This window comes from Patiria miniata, unplaced genomic scaffold (assembly GCF_015706575.1).
Source record: "Patiria miniata isolate m_02_andy unplaced genomic scaffold, ASM1570657v1 HiC_scaffold_5, whole genome shotgun sequence".
NCBI classification, from domain to species: Eukaryota; Metazoa; Echinodermata; class Asteroidea; order Valvatida; family Asterinidae; genus Patiria; species Patiria miniata.
The window spans coordinates 9,448,483-9,476,085 of NW_024037072.1; the positions used below are offsets into that span (position 1 = coordinate 9,448,483).

Consider the following 27,603-nt stretch of genomic DNA (forward strand, 5'->3'; position numbering starts at 1 on the left):
GTAAACACGCTGGCTGGTGATCAATTCATACATCATCGTCGATGCACGTACGTACACCGTTCGCTGCCAACTACGTATCGTACACGCATCGATACGCATAATAAAACATAGCGATATTGCCGCGTGCGGATGAGTGTTGCTTTGAACCCGCTGAATTATGTTCCAGTGTCTTTGACGTGGATGCAATTTTGCAAACAAAACACAAAAACGACATAATGACTGAGGAATAATTTCGGTATAGGAATCTGGGTGCCTCAGGAAATACCGAAGATGAGCACAGTGTCTACTTTGCCGACTGCTATCACTGATACTACTGATATAGCGTTCAACACTACCTGCCCGGTCTATGTAGTGGAGAAATTTGTCTTGCCTAACGATTGGGATGATCCCATCTGGATTTTAACCAGTGCCTTTGTCATATTTACTATGCAATCCGGTGAGTAATCCTAGGCCTAATATCTTTTTAAAAATCCCATATTTCAAATATATGCCATTTTCCTTCAGTTTCTTCCTGTATAGGGAAGATAATGCGACATGCGATAGTATATTCGGTACTTGCATTTGTAATTTGTCAGTGAAAATGCCGCATGACAAATGCAAAATGATTAGAGTCGCTAGCTACACAAATGCGAATCGCTTTACATCCATGGCTTTTGGTTTTGTAAATTAAACCTACGTTAACACCTGTTCACTAAGCTTATTGTTGAACTGTTCTTTTAAAATAATATAAAAGAACAGATTATATATAGATTATAAAGTAACGTTCATATTCTGGTATTATTTGTTGGCGCGCGTCTGCTGTTTCATGTATCAAAGTATATTCGTGCAACCGTGACCTAAAAATGGCGTTTGCGATCGTTTAATCTTATTGATGATAAATCAAATAGATTCGAGAGGAGAGAGCTGTGCCCGGGGGCGGAGACTGATAGTGATAAAATAGGGGTGGATTAGAGGGCGGGGTCATTTGGACAAGGTCACAAATCGATATTCCTAGAATTTGTTTCATTTTTTTTAGTGTGATTGCTTTTAGGTGCTGTGTTTCGTGTTAACTCCCTGAAAAAAAAAGCAGGAATGGGGCAACGGCATGATAAGATCATTGGTATTATATTACAAAGGAATTGAATACGACTTTTCCGAGAATTGTATTCTTTTTCAAGGAACATCCCGGGTTTTCATTCGCATGATGTTAGTTATGATATCAACAATTTTGGTCAATATTTATTATACAAATTTATTTGAAAGACATCGATTAGTATAGTATTTTATTTTGACACGTATTTATTGATCAATCGTTAGGGATTGATTACATTAAATGTAGTTTAAGTGAGGATTATTTAAAGTGTGCAGTCCTTAATCTTTGATCTGATTAGGCTGAGTACCTTTCATTCTTTAATGTTAATATCGTTCTTTTACGCTCCATTTATGTGGTGTAAGAGTTTTCCGGATAATGAGGAACGATTCATTCACAAATGACGGTTATAGGCTACTCTAGTACCCATAGTCATGTAGGAAATATGACAACATACAGCTGTTATTTTCTATTGCTAAACATGTGTTATATTCAAGTATTTATAGAAATAGCAGGTGCATTTGATCAGTTAGTCTGGTGTCTTTCCTGTCTTCTGTCAAGCGGTTGTTCACATTGGTGAGACATGACGTTGACAATCTTTCTTACCTGTCAAGCAGCTTGTAGCCCACGTGCCACTCAAGTGTATCACAAGTCTTCACAAGTCAATCACAAGTCAATCACAAGTCAATCACAAGACAATCACAAGTCAATCACAAGTCAATCACAAGTCAATCACAAATCAATCACAAGGCAATCACAAGTCAATCACAAGGCAATCACAATTCAACCACAAGTCAATCACAAGTCAATCACAAGTCAATCACAAATCAATCACAAGTCAATCACAAGACAATCACAAATCAATCACAAGTCAATCACGAGTCAATCACAAGTCAAGCACAAGTCAATCACAAGTCAATCACACGTCAATCACAAGGCAATCACAAGTCAATCACAAGGCAATCACAATTCAACCACAAGTCAATCACAAGTCAATCACAAGTCAATCACAAATCAATCACAAGTCAAGTACAAGCCAAGCGCTACTTTATCACAAATCAATCACAAGTCAATCACAAATCAATCACAAGTCAATCACAAGTCAAGCACAAGCTAAGCGCAAGTTTATCACAAGTCAATCACAAGACATCCAGTCCAGTCAAGTGACAAGGTACAAATGATCTGTGACTACGTAAAGGTTCTTAGCCCACGTGCCACTCAAGTGTATCACAAGTCTTCACAAGTCAATCACAAGTCAATCACAAGTCAATCACAAGACAATCACAAGTCAATCACAAGTCAATCACAAATCAATCACAAGTCAATCACAAGTCAATCACAAGACAATCACAAATCAATCACAAGTCTTCACAAGTCAATCACAAGTCAATCACAAGTCAATCACAAGACAATCACAAGTCAATCACAAGTCAATCACAAGTCAATCACAAATCAATCACAAGTCAATCACAAGTCAATCACAAGACAATCACAAATCAATCACAAGTCAATCACGAGTCAATCACAAGTCAAGCACAAGTCAATCACAAGTCAATCACACGTCAATCACAAGGCAATCACAAGTCAATCACAAGGCAATCACAAGTCAATCACAAGGCAATCACAAGTCAACCACAAGTCAATCACAAGTCAATCACAAGTCAATCACAAGTCAATCACAAGTCAAGTACAAGCCAAGCGCTACTTTATCACAAATCAATCACAAGTCAATCACAAATCAATCACAAGTCAATCACAAGTCAAGCACAAGCTAAGCGCAAGTTTATCACAAGTCAATCACAAGACATCCAGTCCAGTCAAGTGACAAGGTACAAATGATCTGTGACTACGTAAAGGTCCTTTGTCATGGTTTATCCTGTTGTGTATCGGACAGCGGGTAACCGAGTACCCGACCGCTGATGTCAGGAACAGGTTCCATTATGGAATCGGGTACTAACCAACGTTACAATTTACTTAGTAAACTTTTCAAACAATGAAAAATAAAAGGAAATTTACAAAATGAAAACTTGAATACATGGGGAAACCAAAACAGATTTCACGTTTTTGTGCATTTTAACGCACGACCCATGACGCTTGCGAAAGATGCAGTTTACACTGTAAAGCTATAAAGCTCTTCAGGGGGGCAACCCTGCATTAAATAGACACAAGTGCTAAATGCCCATATTTCAAAATTCTTTTAAAAATACTCAATACTCTCACAAGTGTTTGAGCTGCACAAAAAAAATGATGGTCAACATGTCATCTTTTATGTTCTGTTAAATTTGTGGTGGGTTGACCACTGATTTTTCGAGAAATTCTCGCTCACAGAAGACCACCCCTATTTTCCCCAAAGCGGAACGGTAGCCATGTTGAAAACGATCCCTCCACAACATGGAAAATCGCGCCACTTTCGAGCCCAATTGCATCCAAAATGCTCAGAATAGGAAGCCTCGAGTCTGGGCCAGAGGTTCATGCCATATCTCTTCAATTCCCCTATGTTATGGCTCTCAGAACTCACTAATATAAAATATTTTGAGGGTATAACTATTATTCATGACCTCGGCGGATGGATTTAGGCCTATTTACCGGTGTGCACCCATAGACAACTTCCGGAAGTTGGGGGGTTTTTTTTACGGGTACCAGGGTACCGTGTTTTGCTTCAATAGGGTACCCGGTGCCCGTACAATCCCGTGTCATTTGTAACTTATGATTTGCAATGGCGTGTATAATTGATTTGTGATTTAGCTTGTCCACAGTTGGTTTAATGTTTGTATGTTTTTTCCTCCTCTCAACCGATACGCATCCATATAACTTCCATATTAATCAGTTTTGAAAGTGTTAAGACAATTTTACTTATCCTAAACTGCTTCACGTGTCAGGTGAATGCAGGAATTGCGCCGCCCTCGTTGTAAATCTGCAAGTTACTTCTGTTTTTTTTTTGTTCTCCTTGTCGCATTGCATAATGAAGGTGCCGTGGTCCAATGTTTATGGTGTCTGAATCGTGTCGGGGTCGTTTTTGTGTTTTCGCGTAAGACATTTTACCACAATTGCCTTTCTCTACCCAGGCCAGGGGTATGAATGGATACCTTTGAGGGTAGAGACCAGATTGCACTGATCCTGAGATGCTGCAGAAAACTGATTTCATGGTCTGATACCGGGCGTAACAGGGCCCCAGCAGGGAGAACAGTTTACAGACAACTGATGGGGCTACCCTGGTAAAATAAAACGAAATAACTAAATAAAGTAATAATAACTCTGAAACTCTTACAGATATTGGTCAAAAGCGCTTAATAAGTACGGTACTATTAATCTATAGAATCCTGCAAACGGGTGATGGTTTGTTTAAGTCGCGTCTTGATTAGGGCGACACGCCTTATTGGGGCGACAATTTGTTGTCACCCTATTGTTAAAACGACCCTTAGGACAAGGAATTATATCGTCGCAAACCATCTAGATCGATTTCTCGTGGTCCAGTTGGTAAAAATACCGAATTTCGTGGAGAAAGGATAAGGTCAACTTGGGTTAGGTGACGGTTTAGGTTGTGCAGAGTCGCCATATTATAGCATTTTAATAGTAGAAATTATAATTATTATTATGATTATTGTTGTTGTTTTCATTCAGGGTTTGGCCTGCTTGAGAGCGGTACAGCCACATCCAAAAATGAAGTCAACATTATGGTCAAGAATGCGGTGGATGTTATATTTGGAGGGATCACTTACTGGACGGTGGGCTATGCCTTCAGCTTCGGCGACCCAGTGCACCAGAACCAGAACGCCTTCTCGGGATATGGCAACTTTTTCCTGGACGTGCAAAGCAATAGCTCAGAAATTGGTCAGCGGTACTCGCATTTTATCTTCCAGCTCGCCTTCGCTACTACGGCTACCACCATCGTATCTGGTGCGATGGTGGAACGAACTCGTCTCGAGGCCTACATTATTTTCTCTCTCCTAAACACTCTGATTTCCAGTTTTCCCTCACACTGGGTCTGGTCCGAAGTCGGTTTTTTGTACAAGATGGGCGTGGTGGACGTTGCAGGGGGCGGGCCGGTGCACATTGCCGGCGGAGTGACGGGACTAGTGGCGACTCTAATGCTCAGACCGCGCCACAGAAGGTACAAGACCTCAGACCCCCCGCCCATGGGTTCACCGACCAACGCCATCTTGGGCATGTTTATGCTATGGTAAGTTTGAGCATTTGCCCTTATGATCAGTCATGTACCCTTTGTGAATTCTACGATCCAACAGTCATTATTTAAACTATTTTTAGATCATTTTGAGGTTGAGCAAAGGCAATTAGAGTGGGATTTGAACTCTCGACCTCAAAACGCCACACCAGCACGCTTCCAAATGTGCTATCCAGCGATGTTGGCATTTCTCTAATTTGTCAGTATCTGTATTCATTTGGGCGTTAATCTGAAGTCATCCGTATAATGTGCCATGATTGTGGGTAGGTATAACATCCAAAGTCAGAAGCTGAAGCAGTATCAGCATTGCTGCAAACCTGGCAGTATCGCATACGAAACAAATGGTCGTAACTATCGAGGAATAAGTAAAAACGAACCCGGGCAATGTCATTGTTTACTCATAGAACCGCCTATTAATGACGAAAGTACGTTGTCATCTAATACAAAACAATGCTCTATGATTCTGACTATAAAATCTGGCACTGTGTATTCGCCATTACCGCGCATCCGTGAGAAACATCTGCCTGCGGATCTTTACATACGTGCAATCAGAGTGTGTTGCCCCCTTGTTTAGTACACTCGAAGCTATCGAAAGATCGCAGGCAGAAAACGGTGGTTTTTACATTTTTACGGAGATGACTTTCGCATAATTTATGTCTATACTAAAAAAATAAACCTTTGCAGGCAAATTTACCTAAAACTTTGGTTCACTGATAATCTGCTTGTAAAGTACATCACAAATTTTACTGAAATAAAATTGAGGCATTGCCTCATTTCGAGACGGTTATTATTCCATTCTGCAACTTTCCATAAAACAAAACAGATGAAGCTTGCGTTGTCTTTCGTTGAAATAAGGGTTGTGCATCGTAACTGGATGCCCGACCGCTGATGTCAGGAACCGGTTCCAGATTATGGAACGGGGTACCCGTAACCAACTTTACAAATGATTTAGTAAAGTTCTCAGACAATACAAAAAGAAATTTTTAATGTGATCTGTGGACAATTTTCAAAATGAAAACCAGGCTACACATGTCACATTTATGCGCATTTTAACGTGTGGCAGATGACCCTCGCGAAATATGCAGTCTGTAAATCTATAAAGCTTTTCAGACAACTTGCAGGATTTGTATTTTGGGGTTAGGTTTCTTTTATACGGATACCCTGGTATCCGTGTTTTAATTGAATGGTGTACCCGATACTCGTACTACCCGTAAATGCACACCACTAATTAATGCATGGTTTTCTTAATCAAATAAAATATTCAAGAATATTCAGAATTCCCAAAGAAAAACAAATGCGCCGGATAAGGCAAAATATGCAGAAATCCCTAGGTAAAGATTAAATGTAGTTATAAAAACAAATTTGGCAGCTTTTCATTTATACAACATTCCTACACTTGAGACAGCGAATTTATATGAATCAATAGTTTTTCATCTTCACTTCCCCATCGCTGAACGAGGAGACTACGTTTCTTTATTCCTTCGCCTTGATGTACGTGTATAATGTATAGCTCCTCTTTTGTAACCAATTTGGCACTATACTGCACGTAAAAATAAGCTTCGAGTATAAGACACCATGCTCACAAATAATGTATAAAGGTGTCATCAAGCATAACATAATTTTCATTTCGTAACCGCTTGAAATATATTCTGCATTCAGGAAATATGGAGCTTAAAGCTTGCATACCATTACCGGCATTAAATATTACTAAATGGTGCCTGATGTACGAGCCAAGCTTAGGTCACCCTCGGAACAAAATATCAAATTTTGAAATAACGAAGGTGAGTTAAGGCATGACTAGGTTCACTCTTGCATAATGTTATTTAAGGTAAAATGACGTATTTGCATTGATTATATAACACACATTTCAATCATGTGATTATCCCACCAGTAGAAATATCTTGCCGTCATCAAAATAACCAGGGCCTCCCACATGACCGACGCCATTCGAATCCCAGGGTGATGAAATACGCATTGGCGAAAATTAATGATGGTATAGGCTGTATACAGTTATGTAACGGAAGCTCTAGAATACAGTTACATATATAGTGAACTCTATTTTGGCGTCAATTTAAGACACCAATGCCAATAGTTAGGAATCAAGAAAGAGCTAGGCGTTCTGCGAAGGGGAGCGTGTCAAGAGGCATGGTCTCTAGTGCGCAGTATGGTGCATATCCCTGGGGAGCGTGTCAAGAGGCATGGTCTCTAGTGCGCAGTATGGTGCATATCCCTGGGGAGCATGTCAAGAGGGATGGTCTCTAGTGCGCAGTATGGTGCACATCCCTGGGGAGCGTGTCAAGAGGCATGGTCTCTAGTGCGCAGTGTGGTGCATATCCCTGGGGAGCATGTCAAGAGGGATGGTCTCTAGTGCGCAGTATGGTGCACATCCCTGGGGAGCGTGTCAAGAGGCATGGTCTCTAGTGCGCAGTATGGTGCATATCCCTGTGCTTTTGGTCACAGGTTTCCTCTTCTTCTTTTTTTACAAAAAAGAATGTTGTGGGATAAGTCAATAATATTGGTTCTCAACTTCTGGAGGGGGAACTCAGTGGGTTAGGTCTTAAGATCAACAAAACTGTGCCTTCTCCATATTCTGTGAGGGAACTATTTGCTTAGCGAGGATCAGCTTACCACCTAACTGCCATGCGCCATGCACGTCTTGAATACTGTTTCTCAGCCGATTTGCCTCGCACCTGAACTTCCAAACCAATATTTTCAGCTCACACAAATCTCCGTCTCCCTGTGTATGCGATGATATAGACATATAGTGCTGATAATTGCGCGTGATTATATCTTGTATTAACCACACCGCGGCTGTCGGTTATATCCTGGACATCGTTCAATGCGGATCATTAGCGATACAAGTGGCCTGCAACTACTGCCCTGCAAAATAATGACGGCTCGTAGTCCTCATTAAGATCGCAGTATAGACAAAGAACAAGTAAAACAGAAGGTTGGCGCATAGCTAGAGGAAACTTTGCAACACGAGCAATTGCAAGGAAGATGATTTAAAGGGTAACCGTTGTCCTTATTTGTATTATATGCAGAATTAGAACCAGAGGTATTGGAATTGAAGGTCAACTTTTTCATTTCCAGGCAAAGGCCTCTGCCTCTGGCTTCCGTTTTTTGTTTTTTGTATTTTTTTTGTGATTAGTGTTGTTTGTTTGGTTGTTTGTTTGTTTGTTTTGATGCCGAATAAATAATAATAATAACTATTGCACCTCGTACAATCTGAACATGCGCAGGTTGATATTTAATTGTAAATAGTTGTAATAAGCCGCGCGGTTCGGTATTCTAACTGTGGACGTGAACATTAACACTTTACTTGTAACTTTTGTGTTAACACACAACATTAAACGCATACACAAGTCTATTGGAGGCTAGTAGCGAATGATAATCTGCAATCGAAAAATGGAAACAAATTTGCAAAAAAACCAGAAAGAAATAGAATGATAAATTGTGGACAAATTGTTGTTTTATTATTCAGAATTAGGTATTTCTTTCACAACAAGACCTGTTCCTTTATTCCGTTGGTGTGTTCTGTATAATTATGCGCAATGCAATGTTTGTTTATCCCAGAGTTAAATTCGTCACTTTTTTATGCGCACACGCGCAGTTAATACAAGCCACACTGGCTTGTGAAATTGAAGTGGGCGTTTGTTTAAAAAAATCCAACAATGGCCCAAATTAAACCCACCACTCTTCAGCTTGCAAACAATCATTTGTTTTTGTTAATTGCCAAGTAATAACCCCGGCACTCGAAATGACGAATTCCCCAAAATGATTTGCTTTTCTACACTTTCTCAATCATGATGAAATTGCCTTTGAAAGAATAAAAACGATTCTGCAGGAAAAAAAACTTGCAAATAATTGATTTTTTTTGACAGATAGTAAAGCTATAATGTGTACACTTCGCGCAAAAGTCGTCGCCGTAGATGTTGACATTTCCACCTCACGATTTCACGGTCTATATAACTTACGGATAGTGGACATAGCAAAATGCAAACCCTAGGCCTTCAATTTACACAACGCTTGCGTGTGCATGGTCAGGGCCATCGTTGCATCACTATTATTTCGAAGCCAACTTATACCTTTATAATTCTGCACATCTCAACATCGTTCCGATGCCGTCGAGCACTACACTCTCACTAGCGCTGCACTCTTGCCCTGGTGCTGGATTATTTGTTCATGAATCATTTGATCATGATTGCTGGATGATTACTAAATCATGATTGCTGGATCATGGTTGCTGGATCATGATTGCTGGATCATGGTTGCTGGATCATGGTTGCTGGATCATGGTTGCTGGATCATGGTTGCTGGATCATGGTTGCTGGATCATGGTTGCTGGATCATGGTTGCTGGATCATGGTTGCTGGATCATGGTTGCTGGATCATGGTTGCTGGATCATGATTGCTGGATCATGGTTGCTGGATCATGGTTGCTGGATCATGGTTGCTGGATCATGGTTGCTGGATCATGGTTGCTGGATCATGGTTGAGGGATCTAATCTTGATTGCTGGATTATGATTGCTGGATCATGATTAGCCTATGGATCATGATTACTGCATCATGTGGTCATGCTCAAAAATCGTGAACATTATAATTGGATAAGGTGTAGTCGGGTGCCGTTATGACTATGCGAGTCCAGAATGTGTTGTTGTTGTTGTGGGGGGGGGGGGATTGGAGGGGGGCGGTGTCTGGGTTAAAGACTGAAGTAATTCGTGGTGGCGTCTGATCGGAAAACATTTTAAATGTGATAAACTTACCCATCCAAAATTTATTGTTTTACTGAAGATGGTAATAAGCAAAAAGTCGAGAAAGGGAGAATGGTTAATATGAGGATTGGACATAATAATTCACAATGACCGTCAAAACACTTAATACACGTCGGATATAACATCACCAAGTACACGATATCAGTGCATTATTTGCGATTGCGGGATCGAATCAGAATACACGAAGCAAGTTATCCTCCCAGGGTCCACTATTGTCTCGAGGTTGAAAGTAGGAACGAGGTTGTGCACATCTCCACAAGGGCAATGGTTCCAAAGAAAATAACCGTATGTTAAATAAGGGACCTAGGTATCGCAGTGCACGGTAATATAATTTATGTTTCGATCCAACACTGGGCATGGTAAATTGACGAAACGAGTTCACTTCATGTTCCTCCTGCACTCAACATTATCATCAGGACATTTTATACTTAGCTATTACTTATTAAACCTGTATGTGCTGGGAGAACCAAGAATGTGTCGGGCCTGAAAGCAAGTAAATCGTGGGTCGGAAATTGCACCAAAACGCATTGACATAAGAAGATCGATAACTTTTCCTCCATGCTCCCTATGTTTCTCTATCTACATCCGCTTCTGCAGAGAACGACTAATATATGGGGAAAACATACAATATGCTTTTGCTTATTCGACAAGATATTGCAAATGTAAATGTCCTCATAGAAACTTTTGATCAAAAATACCAAAACGGTATTCAGTCCGGTTGTTTCCAAATTTTATTTTTCATTTTGCTTATATTTTCTGAATATGCAAGCCTAATAATAAATTCATGTAAAAGACATGCAATGTTTTTCGTGCTAAACATGATTGCCATCGTATAAAGCGTCTGTCATTCCCACGTCGAAGAGCGTTCATAACTCAATCTCCGACCATTGTCTGGTTCGGCATGCGACAACAAAATGGTGCATGCACCCGGAAAGCCCACGTGTCATATCTCTCTACAATTCAATTATTTCTGCTTCTCACTTCTCATAATTACATAAAAGACACATGTCTTTCTTTGCCACGGGATCGTTATGGAAACGATATTAAGTAAGATGTAATAGACACGTTAATGTTGAGCATGAGATAGAATGGGTTGCCATGACGACGCAAAAAAAGGTCATCTGAAAATCGCTATTGATTTTGTTCAACAGAAATTGCAGCTAGAGCAATTTTATGTTGTTTTCATTGCATGTGATGTGTGGGGACTTTAAATGGCGATGTTGATGATCGCAAATGACAAACCGGACGACCCTTGTACCGTCCTCTGACTAACACGGGCGTTTTATTGTGAGTGGAAAAGCCGCTATCCCCGTGCCGTCACTCTCGTGAGAAATGATGCTATTCAAGGGGGGAATAAATCAAAGAATAACCTGAGGTCATCTGATTAAAGAGCACAAATCCAGCAAAAAGAGTGAGGGAAATATAGCTACTTAATTCTGACTTGAGGCCGTTTTCGTGACATCTTTACGAGCTAAGATGCATCGACCTTCAATTAACCACAACACGCAAATGCACATAATTTTTTTTCTGGTAATGTTTTCGCAAGGTTTAATTTCATGTCTAAAATAAAACATATTTTGTTTGTAATTTATAGAAATAGGCTCAGTGCAAAATCACCAAAGAAATATAAGGATGTGAAATGTCGGAAAGGGCGGCATTATGATAAACTCGGACCTTTTTTCAGTTGCAGCCTCGGCCCTTAGACGCATTTTTGTAATTTGCAGAAATTGAGTCCAGTGCGTTCGACATTTTGTCAATTGAAGACGTTTATTGATTGGAATGTCCAAAATTTAGCTGAATTGTGACTTTCATTTTCTTATTTGCAGGTGGGGCTGGCTTGGATTTAACTGCGGAAGTACACAGGGAATAACAAAAGACAAGTGGGCGCTCGCAGCCAGGTAGGTTCAATCATCCATCTAATCCTTTTTTTCAGTGCTGCCTTTCATTGTTATAAATATATGTATACCATTGTCAAACAGTGGGGTGAAAATTCAAAAATAGAAAAGGCTAATAGATTAGGGCTAATTGAATGGAGGCGTCATTTTTATTTCTATTGTTTTCATATTTTTTTGTTTATTGCAATGAGATCATTATAAGTTGAGTTGCAAAATAATAAAGCCTTCTTTAGCAAGATGTAGTTGACTTATATTACAGGGTGAGTCAAATAAAGCGGAACCCAAACCCCCAAAATTATATTTCTTATTTAATAAAATATTTAGCCCCAAAAATAATAATGACTGGAAAACCAATTTCATAAGCGACTTTTAGATGAAAAAAATACTGAAAGTACTCAATCTGTGCAAAGAATATCACAATTTAAACACAATGGCCCGCGGGCACATTTGTTTACGTGCATTAGCGACGAATGATGTAACGAAATCAAAAAGTGTGTATTATGTTTTCTCTGTTTTCTTAAAGTGCCACTGAGATTGAACTTCAACAGGTTAGTTTTTATGCACGAAACCTTTTGGCATTTTTGTTGTTTCAAACAAACAAAAACACCACGAATTGCAAATGATCCTATGTACCTTCCAATATTTAGTTGAACCCTTTGGACTATGTGCTGAACTCATCCATCAAATTCAGAGAAGCTTGAAACATAGTGCATGACAACCACAATGGACATTCGCACCGAGACGTTTGTTTTTCTCCCTTCTGATCAAAGTCTCCAATTGATGGAGAGGAGATAATATACAGTCATACAGGAGCAGTCTGTCAGTCGCCGGTAGTCGCCCGAGGCCCTATGGCGGGTTCGAATCCCACCAGGATATGACGCACGTGATTGGCCTGTCAATCTCTATCAACCATGTAGTCTCTGTCAATAAAAACACATCCCCAACGATTTTCCTGCGTTTCTTCTCTCCAACCTGAGCCACTCTTCTCTCAATCACTTATACTTACATCGTCCGCAATGCATGTCCGATGAGGAATAGAATAAAACAAAACGAATATGAATACGCGTAAACAGGCAGACGAGCTACTTGATACTTCCCCGGTTGGCATAGCAACAGTTTGCCTCGCGATTGCACGTATTTTTGCGTCCTCTACACCCCCCCCCCCCGACCTTAAAGAATTGCCAGGGTTTGTTTGCCGATGACAATGACTTGACGGTTATTATTAATGAAAACAACGCCTCGATGATTGTGTTGCATTTGAGTGATCTCGATTCTCACCGGTCAAGTTTGCCATGCACTGGACAGCACTGTTATTAGTAAGTGCTGCCTGTTAGAGGAACAAGCAGCGAGATGGCCGCGGAGCAAAACAGATCACATTATTTACCTCAGAAATCTGGTCACTCCTGGGCAAACAAATTGTGACGGGGTGAAACGAAGTCATGACTGATGTCAATCAGTGAAGCTCCCAGATGTTCCTGTTGTTTCTTTTCATTTCCTCACGATAATATTGTCACAAATTCCAAGTTAGAATTATATTTCAATTCATGCAGTTAATTTATAACAGTGCTATCTAAATTCCAAAGAGTGAAATTAGGGACTAAGCGTTTTAGAGTAAAAATCCCTCTCATCTTCGATTGACATGAAAAATGAACCACATCAGTCAAAGCTCGAGTGAAACCTCGATCTTTACGATTGAAGACATTTTACCCTAAAACGTCTAGTCCCTAGTTTCCGACTGTGGAAGTAAATCTTCAATCGAATGGAGTGAATTTTCACTCTTCGGAATTTGGAGAGTACGCTCCTGGCCTGACATAACCGTGTTTTTTTTCAAAGACGGGACGGATTGCAACCTCCTCATTATTGTGCCTAATGACATATTTTTTATTTGAACTCGGTTTACATTTAGAAATGTCCATGATCATTACATCTGCAAAGTTTTAGGTCAATTGAATCAACATTTTTGTTATAATGGTCATTAGAATTATGATGGTCATCAAACGTCCGTCCACGAATGAACACTTCTTCCCCCAAACCACGGAAAACAAACTGAGCAGTTAAGAAGTGCAATGGCATTTAGAAGACATCGCCTTCATCAGCACCAGATAATGAATGGGGTCGGTTGTATATATATACTAGGAAAAAAGTAAATAAATAAAATGTGATGAAATTTGGACTAATAATCAGCGGTTTTCATGAATACTATTTTGTCTCGGAATTATGGTTTAGACGTGCAACAGACTGTCTGTGAGTCGAGTCAGTTTTATCGCATGAATTACCTTGGTGATAGGAGTACGGATAACAAAACAGATGGAAAATGGATAATGGATGGACATAAATGGCAGTGAAGGCGACGGGCAATCTGCAAGCAAACGTGTTGGCTTTTTGAATTAAACTGGTGAAGAGTGTTTACGAAGGAACGAACGCCATAACGAGGAATCGGCATTCCTGTGCGGGTTTTGGTATAGGAAGAAAGTTGGAATGGCGCCCGACACGTTTGTAGGAAATTGGTTTAACGGAAAAGAAATATTTGCATTTAGATATTGAATTGGAGAGAAAGGTACGGGGAATTTCATTAGCATGGATTTGTGTTACTGGATAGGAGTGTCGGACCGCGTAAATTGTTGAACTCGAAATAAAATTACCCCCAAAAGGCGAGTATTGAACAATCACAACGTCGTGGCATAACCGTTTCAATTCTCTGAAATAGAGAAACGAAAACAAAAGGACTTCACGAATGAATTTTGATTTGTGGAAGAGTATGAACAATTGTGAAGAACTATAGGGCTTTGTTGACACTGTCTGCTATTTATTAATATTTACATTGACTTGACCTTAACACCAATCCGATTTTGAAATGTCGGTGATGGTGATGGTAGCCATTACTGCGGGGTGCTTATATGCCTTAACGCGCCTATCACACGTGCGTTTTTTATGTATCTGAACAAGTCACTAAAAAGGGAGTGCAATGTGTGACATACCAAATAGCGATATTTGGAGCGTCCAGTAATGGCGGAAAGCCAGCCCAGTAATCACAGAAAGTGGGCAACACGGAGCGGTCTATAATATACAATGTAATTTATGACAATTGACAAAGATGAGTGAATCTCGTTGGCTGATAAAGTATACTACAAAATTTTTTTTTAAAGATGACAGGCTTCCCGAAAACACTTACCAATGTGAGTGACCTGAAAAAAATTATTTGTAAAGGTAAGTAGGGCTACACGATTCCATACGAGAATGATCGTTTACCAGTGCGCAAATTGAAGTGTAAGCTTTTAGCAAAGTCCGACTACATTATGCTAATGTAATTATTGTGGTTTTGCTGTTGCAGGTCTGCTGTTGCTACAATTTGTTCGTCCATGGCTGGAGGTATAGCTGGGATTACATTGAGGTAGGCATTCATTTGTGCTGGTCCCATCAGAGGGCCAGTCTAGTATACAAAATAGTTTCATTTTATTTCATGTATTATTTCTCAGTTAAGAACACAAATAGCCACAGCTAGAATACACCATAAAAAAGCATTACTCACATTTGACTAGAAACCAGTCAAATTTGACTAGCTTTTCAGGGTGAGCTGAGTGCAACTGAAAATCAGTCAATCTGACTAGATTTTGCCCGTCAGTATTATTGACTATAGGAGAAATAGTTATGCAAAATTGGAGTCAAATCCAACTACGTTTTCTAGTCATAGTATGAAACGTTGCATGTTTAACTAAATTCCGAGTCAATTTTCAATAACTAGGAAAACCAGTCAATAGTTTGACTAAGTTGTTTTTAGGGTGGTATACAATACAAACATTGAAGGTAACATGCCAGTGCAAAAAAAAAACCCAAAAACCCCCACAATATCGATATTCACCCCTGAAGGATTGCCAAAAGCGAACTTAATCACTATCTGGTGGCTCTCCCTAAAAATGCTATCAAGTACAAAGAAAACAGAAACATGCATGTATAAAATACCCAATCCCATCGAAAAAAAAATATTGCTGTTAGGAAACAAAACAAAAAAGCATATTAAGACCAAGACAATGCAAGACTGGAATATCAAATAGTTTGAGGGTATATAGTCGGTATTATCTCCCCTGGGCATTGTAAGATGACAAACTAGCTCCCAAAGCGAAGTCCAGGAAAGTTTGTCAACTTGCATTAGCGAATTTTGATTTCCATACCGTTAACACATACAGCTTATTCTACAAACTTTTTTTAGCCATTCTGGATTATTAAAGTGAACTTGTCGCGCTGTGGGATCAGCTTTACTAGGCTTGGCTTGTTTTGTTTACTACGTCGCAGATGAAGTCTTGGATTGTTTTTTTAGCTTGCTGTTTTTGATCAGTTCGCTAACTCGAATTTGAATTTTCAGTAGTTTGTTTTTATTATTTTGGACTAACGAGCAAGCTTCTGCTATTTCGATGGGTTCTCTTAATCTTGTTCTTGTGATACCTGGTAATCGCTTGGTTAATGCGTATAACGGCACCAAAGATTCTTTGTTGGGCAACTTCAGCCTCCAAAATGGCGAGGCTCATGTGGGGTCAAAGTTCGTTGGTGTACGTGGTTTATCCCCACCACCTTTGTTTCACATGACAGTGACGTCACTGTTTTCCAAAACAATTATGATTAAATGAAAGCAGACAATACAAAAAGACGATGTTCGTACATATTAATGCATTTTTACTTCACTTGGGCTAATTACTACGTGACTTGTACCAAAAACTAAACACCCACAGATTGAGAAACGTGGCTTCTCACACGTACACATTCCTTCTTGGTGCAATCGTTATCACCTTAAGTGTGCGTCCACTATCCTCAAATTGACGCTCATTGAAAGATGCGTCAACAATGGTTTCTTGGAATACGAACACAATATCCGGATGAAATGCCCAGCAGAATGATTGCGGAACAGCTTTATATCACAGTGATAAAAGAGCGTGTTAGTTGACCTCTAAAACCTGCGAGATTTTACGAGAATACAGCACATCCGGGCACCATGAATATACCTTTCTAATTTTTGTAAACATTGAGCGCCATTTTGTATCAGCTGCCACTAGGGCATAAATAATATTGAAGCTGGTTGGCAACGGATTTATCCAAAAAGTCCTCATAACCACTCATTATACAAGAAAAAGGCATGTTTGAGAAATGGTTGTAGCGTTAGTTGATTATTTTGCATTTTCAACAATCAAATAACATTTTTTTGTAATTATTCGTATAACTATTCTTCATTTTTGCAGTGTTGGGCCTTCTATAGTTTTGCAACCCATGGTTGGCAAAATGTGCCAACCACGGGTCGGCAATAGGAAGGTCTATAGGATCCACAACGTGTGTAACATCCTATTTTTTTACATTTATTTTGTGTCCTGACTGGGCCCAACCAATTAAGGACAATAAATGGATACTTCGAAAGAAAATAATTGCGTTTTAATGACTATTATAAAATTAAAACTGTTTAACCTCATTTTCTGTTCAATCGATCACGCGGATGACAATCGGGTAAATTCAAAGACGTGAGTCTGTGTCAATGTTTGGTATCAAGACGTTCACGTAAAAAGTGAACGTGGACTGGCGAAACTTACAGTCTCCATTTCAGACTCAACTAGGAAAGTGATAGTACATCCCCTTGTGCAGCAAAGGTCTATGGTATGTGAGCAGATTCGGCGATTAATTATGCAAAACAGAGTCGGTCCAGACTGCGTCTTGACCTCGAGATTCTGACCATTCAGCGGGCGCTTTCTATATTAGTCTGAGTATCACCCGTTATCCACGGAGCCAAGTCTCCTGTATAACGTCTGATATGTCAAAGCATGCGGATTTATGCGATCTCGCGCCTCAGCCAATCGGAGTCAACTTTACTAAATCGTGACATCATTTCATTCCCAAATCAGGACTAAAGGTGTGATTGGTCAATTCGAATGCAGCGTGTTTTGTAATACAACAACAGCCAGGCGCGTGTCGCGTAACATAATTCAGAGCGCTTGACCACAGCCTTTGTTGCTGTGTCTAGGGTATTTTTTTAAATTTTTTTTGAAGAAAACAAAAAATGGGCTAATAGTGATATTTAAAAAGTGGGAATATCAATTTGGCCAATGCAAACATGGCAAAACTACAGGATACGCCCCAACCCAAGCCCGTGCACCTCCCGATGGCGCCGCCCTATAAAATTTGAGAAGGAAAAGAAGATTGATTTTTCATTGAAAATATCACCAATCCCATTGAGCTAGTGCTCCTTCCTAGGAAATGACCAAGCCGCCCCCTCCTTGCTAAGTCGACTCTAGTTTATAAATACACCACTACCCTTGAAATTCAATTTCACTCCAATGTCGCACGAGAAATCCTGTGAGGAATAAAGAACAGTCTCGTCACTGTGGACTGAGCTCCCCCGGATTGCTTATTACTGGAAACCCTCTTACAGCGACTGACCACCACGATCGATAAGGTTCACTAGAGGTGAAAGACGAGAGAAATCGCCATACACTAAAGGCCTTTTTGTTTAATATCACAGTATTCTTTAAAAGAAATAGGAGGATCGAGGATTTTTTTCTCGGACGGGGACGGCTGAGATATTGAAGTCCATGAATTGTCGAGAGGTGCTTAAGGCGTTAAAGACAACACAAGTCACAAACCAATGAAAGGCTAATGGCAGTATTGTTATCTATTCCAACCATTGTAGCCCTTTAAATTCGACCTTAGTCATTCTTATTTTGTAAGTTTCTTCTGTACAACTTAACAACATCTTGAAGGATAACGTAATTGAAAGTAGTGGTGCACGTGATTTATGCTCAGGCCGTGTAAGTCTCGCAGCAGCAAATGACGAGAAGACTGACTTGGCTGCTTCCGGCACGACAGTGTTCTATTTAAGCGTGTTTCTTGGAAGTAATCCCAAACGAATTGGTTAATGGATTGCAAAAGCAGCACCACAATGCACGTCTAATGCCAAAGCCAGGCTGGATTTTTTTGTACAGTAACAATCGACCCATTTTACAAGTGATTCATATTTTGCCTTCAGAAACTCTACTACACTGAATTTAAAGTTTAACGGTATAGAAAGTGCTTGAATGGATGTAAAACGCGGATTTGTACCTTGCATGTAGGGACCTACACCAATGTTTCCGCCATGAACAGCGCCAGCTAGTGCTAGATTGTGTTCAGCTCCCCCCCCCCCCTTCCCCAAGTTCGGAAAGTTTCACGATTTTAATTGAAATGACTGAATTCTCTTTTACTGTTTCAGTTACCTGACGAAACGAAGAAAGTTCGACATCGGGTATTTGATCGATGGCGTGTTGGGTGCATTGGTGTCCATTACCGGTAAGAAATTGAAAGATTATTGGTATCTCATGCTGTGCATGATTTGTTTTTTGGGGGGGGTATGTGAATTTAAGGCAATAGTTACCAGATCCAACAACATGAATCCCATAAACACTGCTTACAAGGATCATTGTTATAATTGTATACTACTCCGTTTGATATTACGGTGACTTGGTTATATTGACTTCTTATTCGTACCGTGTGGTAACTTACACCTTTGAACTTGAAAAAAAAGGTTTATGGTTTTGGACTGGTACCAAGCCTGAGCAAAGGTTGACGGATACAAAACACAATGGTAATCGTAATTCAATTACATACCACAATTCGATTAGTGAAATTTGAATAGTCACTAATACAGTTACTGATTGACTTGGGAGTTAACAAGTGCAGTGCAATTAATTAACTGATGAGCGTCAAAACTAAAGCGTCTAACTCCAACACGCGTTACTCAGGAATCAACCCTCTCCGAATTTCCTCTCAGTTTTTGTGTATTTAGCTCCGATTGGATCCCAAATATAAATTCAAGTCACTCATGGGCGAAAAGCTTAAATTTCATGGCGCTATTTAAAAAATAAAATACCTTAACGTGTTTCCCCTCAGTGTTGTGTACTGCTGTCACAGAAGGCTTTTACTATGTCTGCTCGGTGTGGTAAATGGTCAATGACTTAAGAAGTGAATTGTTAATCTTAAGATGTAGAGTACCATTCCAAACCAACCATGCACCCCCGCCCAAGAAAAAAAAACTGCATTAGCGTTCATAATTTCAAAGGTTATTCTTTCAAATATTACCGCAGGGACAAGGCTAATTGTTTGAATTCATAATGTCGTGGTCGGTGTTGTTGAAACACTCGTGAAAAGAAACATGAACAGGCATTTTCTGTAACGTCTTTCATTTCAGTATGCATCACAATAGCCATTAAGTCAAGGACGCTAAGGTATTCAGCGCTACCAGTGCATGTCCAGACCTTGAACGTATATAATTACAAAGAGCACCTGTAATTTGCTGGGGAAAAGTGCAGGTGAATCGAACGTTCTCTGAGAACTAACGAAGTGGATGTTTTGTTATGTTGGAGTTTAGCAATTAAGGGGTTATACAATGTAATTTGCTTTAAATGCAATCCTTCAAAATGCACCTTTGTGTCCCATTTAACCTTATTTTCAATTTTCGTTTTGCCATTTTCAAGGGTGTTTTCTGGCCTTTTTTTGTTTTAAGGCTAATGCGAATTTCCATATTCATGAGCAAATGTATAATGTCATTTCAGGCAGAAAACTCAATGTTACAGCTATTTCAGCACCATAAGTTGCCAGAAAGTTGGATCTTTTTGCGGTGATTCGTTGTTGTGTTAGTGTATGGCAGTAAGCCAATCAGCAAACTTTTCTTACAAATATTTTCATTGAAAAAAAATGGGTTCACAATTTGAACAGAAAACACCTAAACTAAACAGTGTCTTCATGAAATGACATCACAGCAACAGCGCCCTCATTGTCATGAAAAGCTCGTAAAATTGTTTATATTTATAAAGAAGTGCACTTTTCAATAAAAAAAAAGGAATGTCAAATAGTTTTTATACATTTCAGAGAAGTATAAAGAAAGTTTCTCAAATGTGTTCCTAAGAAAAATGCATCTCATGGAACCTTGAAGGACGAAACATAAAATTCGTAAAATACAGCGTCACAGCTGACCACGAGAACTAACGCACTAGAGGTTGAAATTAATTCAATATACTATAATATTATAATTGTGCTCAGAATCCGTTTTAGACATGATAGGGGAAAGGTCGCTTTTCTCAGCCTGGGGAGAAACACTCCCGAGAAAAACATCACGCGTTCCCGACCTAGTTAAGACTGAGCAACCCAATCCACATGGTGTATCCAATGTGAACCGAACGATGGGTCTTGCAAGTTGCATACAGAAAAGTGATGGATGATGCATTAAAGCTTATAAACGGGGCGATATCGGGATGTATAATGATAGCGTTGATAGTTTGTGCTTTTAGCAGTAAAAACCCTTTTTTATTTAATGATTGTCTATGCATAACATATTATTCAGTAAATGTTACGTTTACGACACTCCCTGATATAGGTTAGCATAGGTAAAACATGTTGATTTTAAAAGTAACACTTTAATTTTCAAGGTGAAAAGACGAACTGTTTGAAACGTCGTGTAAACCAATTCTCTGCAGAACCAACTCAGAAGAATGCCGCAAAATCCTGTACTCAACATGATATAAATTAATGTTCTCTGCATAATGTACTGCCTACGTGGTAATAACGGGCATAAGACTATATGGTGCCTCAATTCTGTCTCGATTTAGAACAGAGGCTATCATTGATGTGTGTTTTAATACCCCTGTTTGCATTCAAGTGCATTAGATGTTCTTGACACGCACCAAAGTACAGCTGAACACAAAACCGCGATAAATTAAAAACAAGAAAGGTCTCGTTTTTCCCAACTATCGAGACTGCAAATGAACCATCAATCAAACCAGGCTACTTTGCCTCCGTGAAACTTGCCATTTAGCGCTATGAGCGTCAGCATACAGGACGTGTTAATATAGACAAGTTAAAAAATTACTCGCACTTTAGAAATGCATGTTGCACTGTGTGTAATTAATTTCGCGGCCACAGTTGTCCCCCAAAAGCGTATTTTTATACTGTTAAGAACATGAGGAATCCTGTCGACTTTTTACGCAACTGCCTACATCGCGTGGACAAATTCTTCGAAGTCGGCAAACGTTTACCCAAATCAACCAATAATTGACGAAGCTTCAAACGACTTGTTGGGTATTGCAAAACGCTCTTTCAATATGTTGTTGTACATTAAAGAGATTTCAATTATTCCAACTGTGCAAAACGCACATCATATATTTGACAATTTTTACATTGGGATAAACACGGCGCCGATATCAATGTACACACATTGTATCTATGTGGCAATGTAGCCGATTTCTGCAATTTGCATTGTTAATCTATGCAAGCAAAAGGAGGATAAAAAAAGTTTACTTTGTTTGTCATTACTTCACAACTCTACTTGTTTTGTGGTTCCCTCTGTATAATTTGCACGCAGAAGGCATATTGTTTCCCAATGTTGAAATTCGTACAGACTACGGAACTGGCCTATCGAGACTTATTTCAAATTGACACTGAAATCAAGGACCTCGGTGTTGTCTGTTTGTGGTGGGGATTAGGCCTAATGACGACATACTCTTCAACGTCATTCAACGGTTTTACACTGAGAGGCTCGACCTTGCAGCTAATGGACCTTCTTATTCATAAATTCATAATCATTGTAACCAAGTGGTTAAAAAAAAACAGAAGATACAGACTAAAGACTATGCCCGTGATTCAGCCACGGTGAAGCCCGCCGCCGCGCGCGATTCAGCACCGCGAGTCAGCACCGCGATTCGGCCCGAAATTTGGTGGACGGGTACCCCGAAGCACACCGCTATTCTGTTTTACCCGTGCGGTAAGGAGCCCTGCTGAATTCCTTCACCCTCGTGCGCACGTGACGAAAGCAGTTTTTAAAGATTTTATTCTGTGCTCCCCCCCAAAAAAAACCATTTAGGCCAGAACGTAATGCCTATGGCGATTTTAGTGGCTTTTCAAAACAAAACAAAGCGACAAATCCTGGAGAAATTGAGAGAAATGACCCAAATATTTGGACCGCTGTACATTTTCAATTGACCGCTTTCGCTTCTTGCCGCCAGGCCCATTTATCTGCATGCCTGCATAATTATGAATGTAATATTATTAATGTAGTATAAAAGGTCCATTATAACGTAGTTGAAATTCGTCTATGAAGGGAAACTATTATGGACAACAAAGGCGTTTTAATCACTGAGGTGCATCATCCATGACATACTGTTTTGATTTGTGATGGTGAAATGGGAATATTTCTTCTTCTGTCTTTGCAGCTATGTGCACTCTGTGTCCTCCCAAGTTCTCCCTTGTGATTGGTCTGATAGGCGGTTGTATCGCGTGTGGGGGCGTGGAACTCCTGAACAAACTCAAGATTGACGACCCAGTGGGCGTGGTCCCGGTCCACTTCTTCTGTGGGATCTGGAGTCTGGTGGCGGCTGGACTATTTGTCAAACACGACGACATCGTGGAACAGGGAGAAGTTGTGCATGATGGCTTGTTCATGGTGAGCAAGCATTCAGGCATTATTCATTACATTCATTTGCATATTTGTAGGAGGAGCTCTTTGCCGCTCCCACATTTCTTTCATGGAAATGCTCCAGATTTGTACTCAAGTCAGTCACAAGTCAGTAACGAGTCACATTACGACTTATTCGTAAGTCAAATCACAAATCAATGTCAAATCAAAAGCCAAACTCATGTCAAAAACAAGTCAAATCATACTTCAAACTCATTTATCTCGTCCGCTCTTTAGGTTAAAGTGACAACCGTTTAACGGTTCGAAAACTAACTTCAAAGTCCTAATTGAACTTCATGTGTGTGTTTATTTTTTCCCCGACTATGGCAGGGTGGTGGGTGGACATTGCTAGGTATTCAGCTATTAGCCGTCGTCTGTATCTCAGCCTGGTGTGGCATCATCGCCTGCCTTATTCTGAAGATTTTATCGATGACCATCGGACTCAGATTCCCCTTCCATGAGGAGCTCCTAGGAGCAGACATGGTGGAGCATTCCATCGGTCCTCGTAAGTACGACAAGATCAAGAAACGATTGACCGACTCAGCACGATATCGGCGCTTCGAGCAGCCCCGTAAGCGTCTCCACTCCTCCATGCGACAGGCTGAGGATTTCCTGAGCATGCGCGATGCTACCTTGGATACCAATTACAATGACGTTATCAGACGCTTCCAAGACCGGGAGTCCGACGACCGCAACCGGTCCGGTGCGCGCAAGATGCACTTTAACCCGGCACGGGGGGACACGGTGTTTACGGTTACCAACGGGAACGCTCATGCAATAGCCGTCGAAGAGGGTTATACCAATGGTGACGTCATTACCACTTCCGTTGATGGGGCGGGTCCTACAGATGCAGAACCAACCGATAGCCAGGCAACCGATAGCCAGAACAATATTGCAAACTCTGTGAACAAAAAGCGACGAATCAGCACCCAGTTGATCCGAGGGGCCTTCCGACGCAGGAAATTCGTGTTGCCTAAATGGCAGCGCAAACTGGGAATCGAGAACGTGGCCTACATTGACAACGAACAGAGCGCGAGAGGCAATCCTAGAAAAGCGCGGCGCGTACAGTTTTCGACCGACACGAATCTCGACATTGACGAAGAAACTGTTGAGAACGGTGCCGTGGCGAGCACGTCTCTGAACGGGTCGGGTGCCAGTCCATGCCATGCCAGCGTGCAGGCTGGTTCAGCACACCCAGTGGTCATGGTCGATAAGAGCACGCAGACATGCCCAGTTGCCGAATCGTGCTCGGCCTTCGTTCAGACTAGCGAAGAAGACATTTTCTTACAGAATATCAGCGTCGAGGCTGATTGTAGCTCCATTGAAATGGAAGTCTACTTCGATGCGGATGAGTCGACGCCGGAAACTGACGCTGTGCAACATCCAAGGCGGAAGAGCTTTGCGGCTCAAGACAGTGTCGATGGAGAGGAGGATGATTTAGTCAATCGAACGGCTAACTCAAGAATTGAATATCTAGTTTAGAGGATAATGAAGTGGCCTCTTTTGTATAACAAAAAAAAATGTGTGTTCAGAGCAGACAAAATACCTCAGATGCCAGCTGTGTAAAATAGTTTATTGCATTTATCTTATTTTTTGTAATACATGTGTAAAACATAAACACACATATATACATAAACATGTTGCACTTTCACATATAACAATGGTTTTATTAGCCTTTTAACGAACGCGCGCGTGAGTTTTTGAGGGTGTTTTATACCCTCAAGAAGTATACCTTGAATTGTCATTTCGCTGGTGCGCGATCTCCTTATACACTGCATTGTTATATGAATAATTTGTTGGTATACCAACGTTTCAAATGTATTTACGTTTTAGCAGATAGACGATATAGTTTTGTTTGTTTGCATTGTTGATTGCTTGTTTTTGTTTGTTTTTCCACCTTGAAGTTCGATACATGGGACTGATGTGATATGCAAAATTGATACAGTATTTTTTGTTTCGTGAATTTGCAGGTCTTAACAAGAAGCACGGTTTAAAGAGGAGTTAAATTTAAAGAAAAAAATAGCAAATTTCCACAATTTCCTAATGTAGATGGTCCCTTTAACTTTAGCCCCTTAAAATATATTTCGCATGGCATGAGAAATAGTCCTTTGAAGTGAACAGATGTTACAAGATTGACCAAAGCAGCTCTTCCCGAAATATTCCACCTTTGATCTGTCCGTATATCACCCATGCTATAGTTCCAGCGAATCAGTTATACCATTTGTGTATCTTTCATTGCACTGAGCAGGCGGATTTTACTATCGCTATAAGGTTACACTGTTTCTTGGCAATTTTAAAACTGCCTATGCCGGCCTTTTAACATTTTGGTATGAAATGGTCTTTACCAAATAGGATGAATATGTCGCGGGCACGATGGAAATAGTAGTGAAGACCGCTGTACTGTATAGTTTATGACCCAATCCATGAGACATTAAACACGAGGTGATATTCGCAGCGAAAATATTCCACCGGTTGTAACACAAAATTGTGCTGGTATGTCATACATTCACATATTTCCACTCCAACTAGATCATAAAAGTTATTTATTTATTTATTTATTTTTACAATTTTTGTGAACCTTTTATAAATATACTTAAGAATTTGATTCATGGTTAGTCCTCAACCCAAACACCCCGATAGATGGCTTTTTAACTTTTAGACGGCCATATTGGATCGATAGCGAGGCGAACCTTGCATTTGTTTTTAAACTCAAGATGGTGACTGACCACAATGGAGGCAGATAATACCTCGCTGTGCTATGACAAATCGTTCTGTTTTGAGAGCGAGACGAGCACATTACAAAAATATAGTCTGGCACCTAACCATAGTTTGTAAATGTAGATGAAAATTGATTCGGGTGCAAGATCGAGCGTAGATTCGGTCGCAAGATTGAAAATGGTCGCCTCTTGAAAACGGCCCACAGTAACCTCGTGTCCATGGCCTCGAGCAGTACGCTGTTATAGCTGGTCTTTCGCTCTCTACCACTAGCTGCAGCTCTACTATTGTATCAAGGTTGACAGTAGACCCTGGGAACAAAGTTGGGCCAATAGGCAGTGATTCTCAACGACAAATAATGCCCATGCATACAAGATATGTTCTTATTAAATGGAGGGATTTTAAATTAAATAAAAACAATTAATCGTGTCCTGCCTTTCTCTTCAGTGAGCATTGACTCCCCAAAATGGTTGAGGCACATTGTTCGCTTGGTCACGTGTATTTGTTTGAGGGGAGGATGCCTAAGTGTAGATTTTTTTTTAAATCGTGTCTTACAAAGATGTTTCCCGTGCTGAATACTATAGCTTAATGATATACCCCATTTTGGCCCTTCACATTATTGTCCAATATCTTTTAGACATAAAACAGCTACAAGTTTGGTCACTATAACCATCTTATATAAAGTAGCTGGGATATAAACCCAAAAATTTTTTTAAAAAATTGTAAATGTATCCAACAAAACTGCACTGTATTTTCCCCAACAAATACGCATAATAAAATATATGTATTGTTAAACACATTTTTCAGTTTGCAAGTTCGCTTTTAACTGTATGTTCCATAAACTGTTTAAATTTTGAACTTAGCTTATCACTATTGACTCTGTCCAACATGTGCAAGGAACAGATTTCTATTTCAAGTTCTCGATATTGGCCAAAAGAGGAAGTCTAACCGAAACTCGCGTAGTAATATTGAGGACATACTGGGTTCTCAATGATTGCCATATTCACGAAATGACTCACTTTTAAGAACAGTTTTATGGTTAGAAATTCACTTCGAAACAAAAGTCTTTAGTAAGAGGATGTCGGAGAACAAAATACCATCATGTGAAGGCAACTATAAAAATCACGGGATGGATATTATAACAAAACTTGTTAAGAATGATTTACAACTTCAACTGTATTCAACTTTGAAAGTTATATGATTTCAATATTTGACTTTGCATATTCATGGGGTTCTGTAGATTACACGTTCGAATTCGGAAGAGTTTGTTATATCCGCATAAACGAATTGTAACAAGAAAACTATTATAATAAAATATTTTATATCCAATACCGTTTATTATATACCTATATCTAGATCAAATATAATGTCTGGTATTCCTTTCACTCGTCGCTTTTAAATACGAAAGAACTATATATATATATTATATATGATTGTAACTATTGTAAATAACATGGATAAGTTGTATCCACTGTTATAGGATTTGCAATAACACCTATTTTCACCTTGA

General features: G+C 39.9%; 1 protein-coding gene across 2 annotated transcripts; it reads left to right on the top strand.

Moving 5' to 3' along the window:
* On the top strand, positions 1-27,603 carry LOC119741463 (putative ammonium transporter 2). Of its 2 annotated transcripts, none has more exons than XM_038217219.1 (7): positions 1-436; positions 4,691-5,249; positions 11,855-11,926; positions 15,255-15,314; positions 19,146-19,222; positions 23,137-23,366; positions 23,709-27,603. In XM_038217219.1, exons 1-7 carry the CDS (start codon positions 271-273, stop codon positions 24,858-24,860), a joined length of 2,316 nt encoding a protein of 771 aa, XP_038073147.1. In that variant the 5' UTR covers positions 1-270; the 3' UTR covers positions 24,861-27,603. The 2 variants fall into 2 exon arrangements, with proteins under 2 accessions (XP_038073147.1, XP_038073148.1); XM_038217220.1 differs by lacking the exon at positions 1-436 and adding an exon at positions 3,797-4,284.

Coding starts and splice junctions, on each gene's coding strand:
- LOC119741463 (XM_038217219.1), top strand. CDS start 271: ATGAGCACAGTGTCTACTTTGCCGACTGCTATCACTGATACTACTGAT. Junction 11,927..15,254: donor AAGTGGGCGCTCGCAGCCAG/GTAGGTTCAATC, acceptor TTGCTGTTGCAG/GTCTGCTGTTGCTACAATTT. Junction 19,223..23,136: donor TGCATTGGTGTCCATTACCG/GTAAGAAATTGA, acceptor CTGTCTTTGCAG/CTATGTGCACTCTGTGTCCT.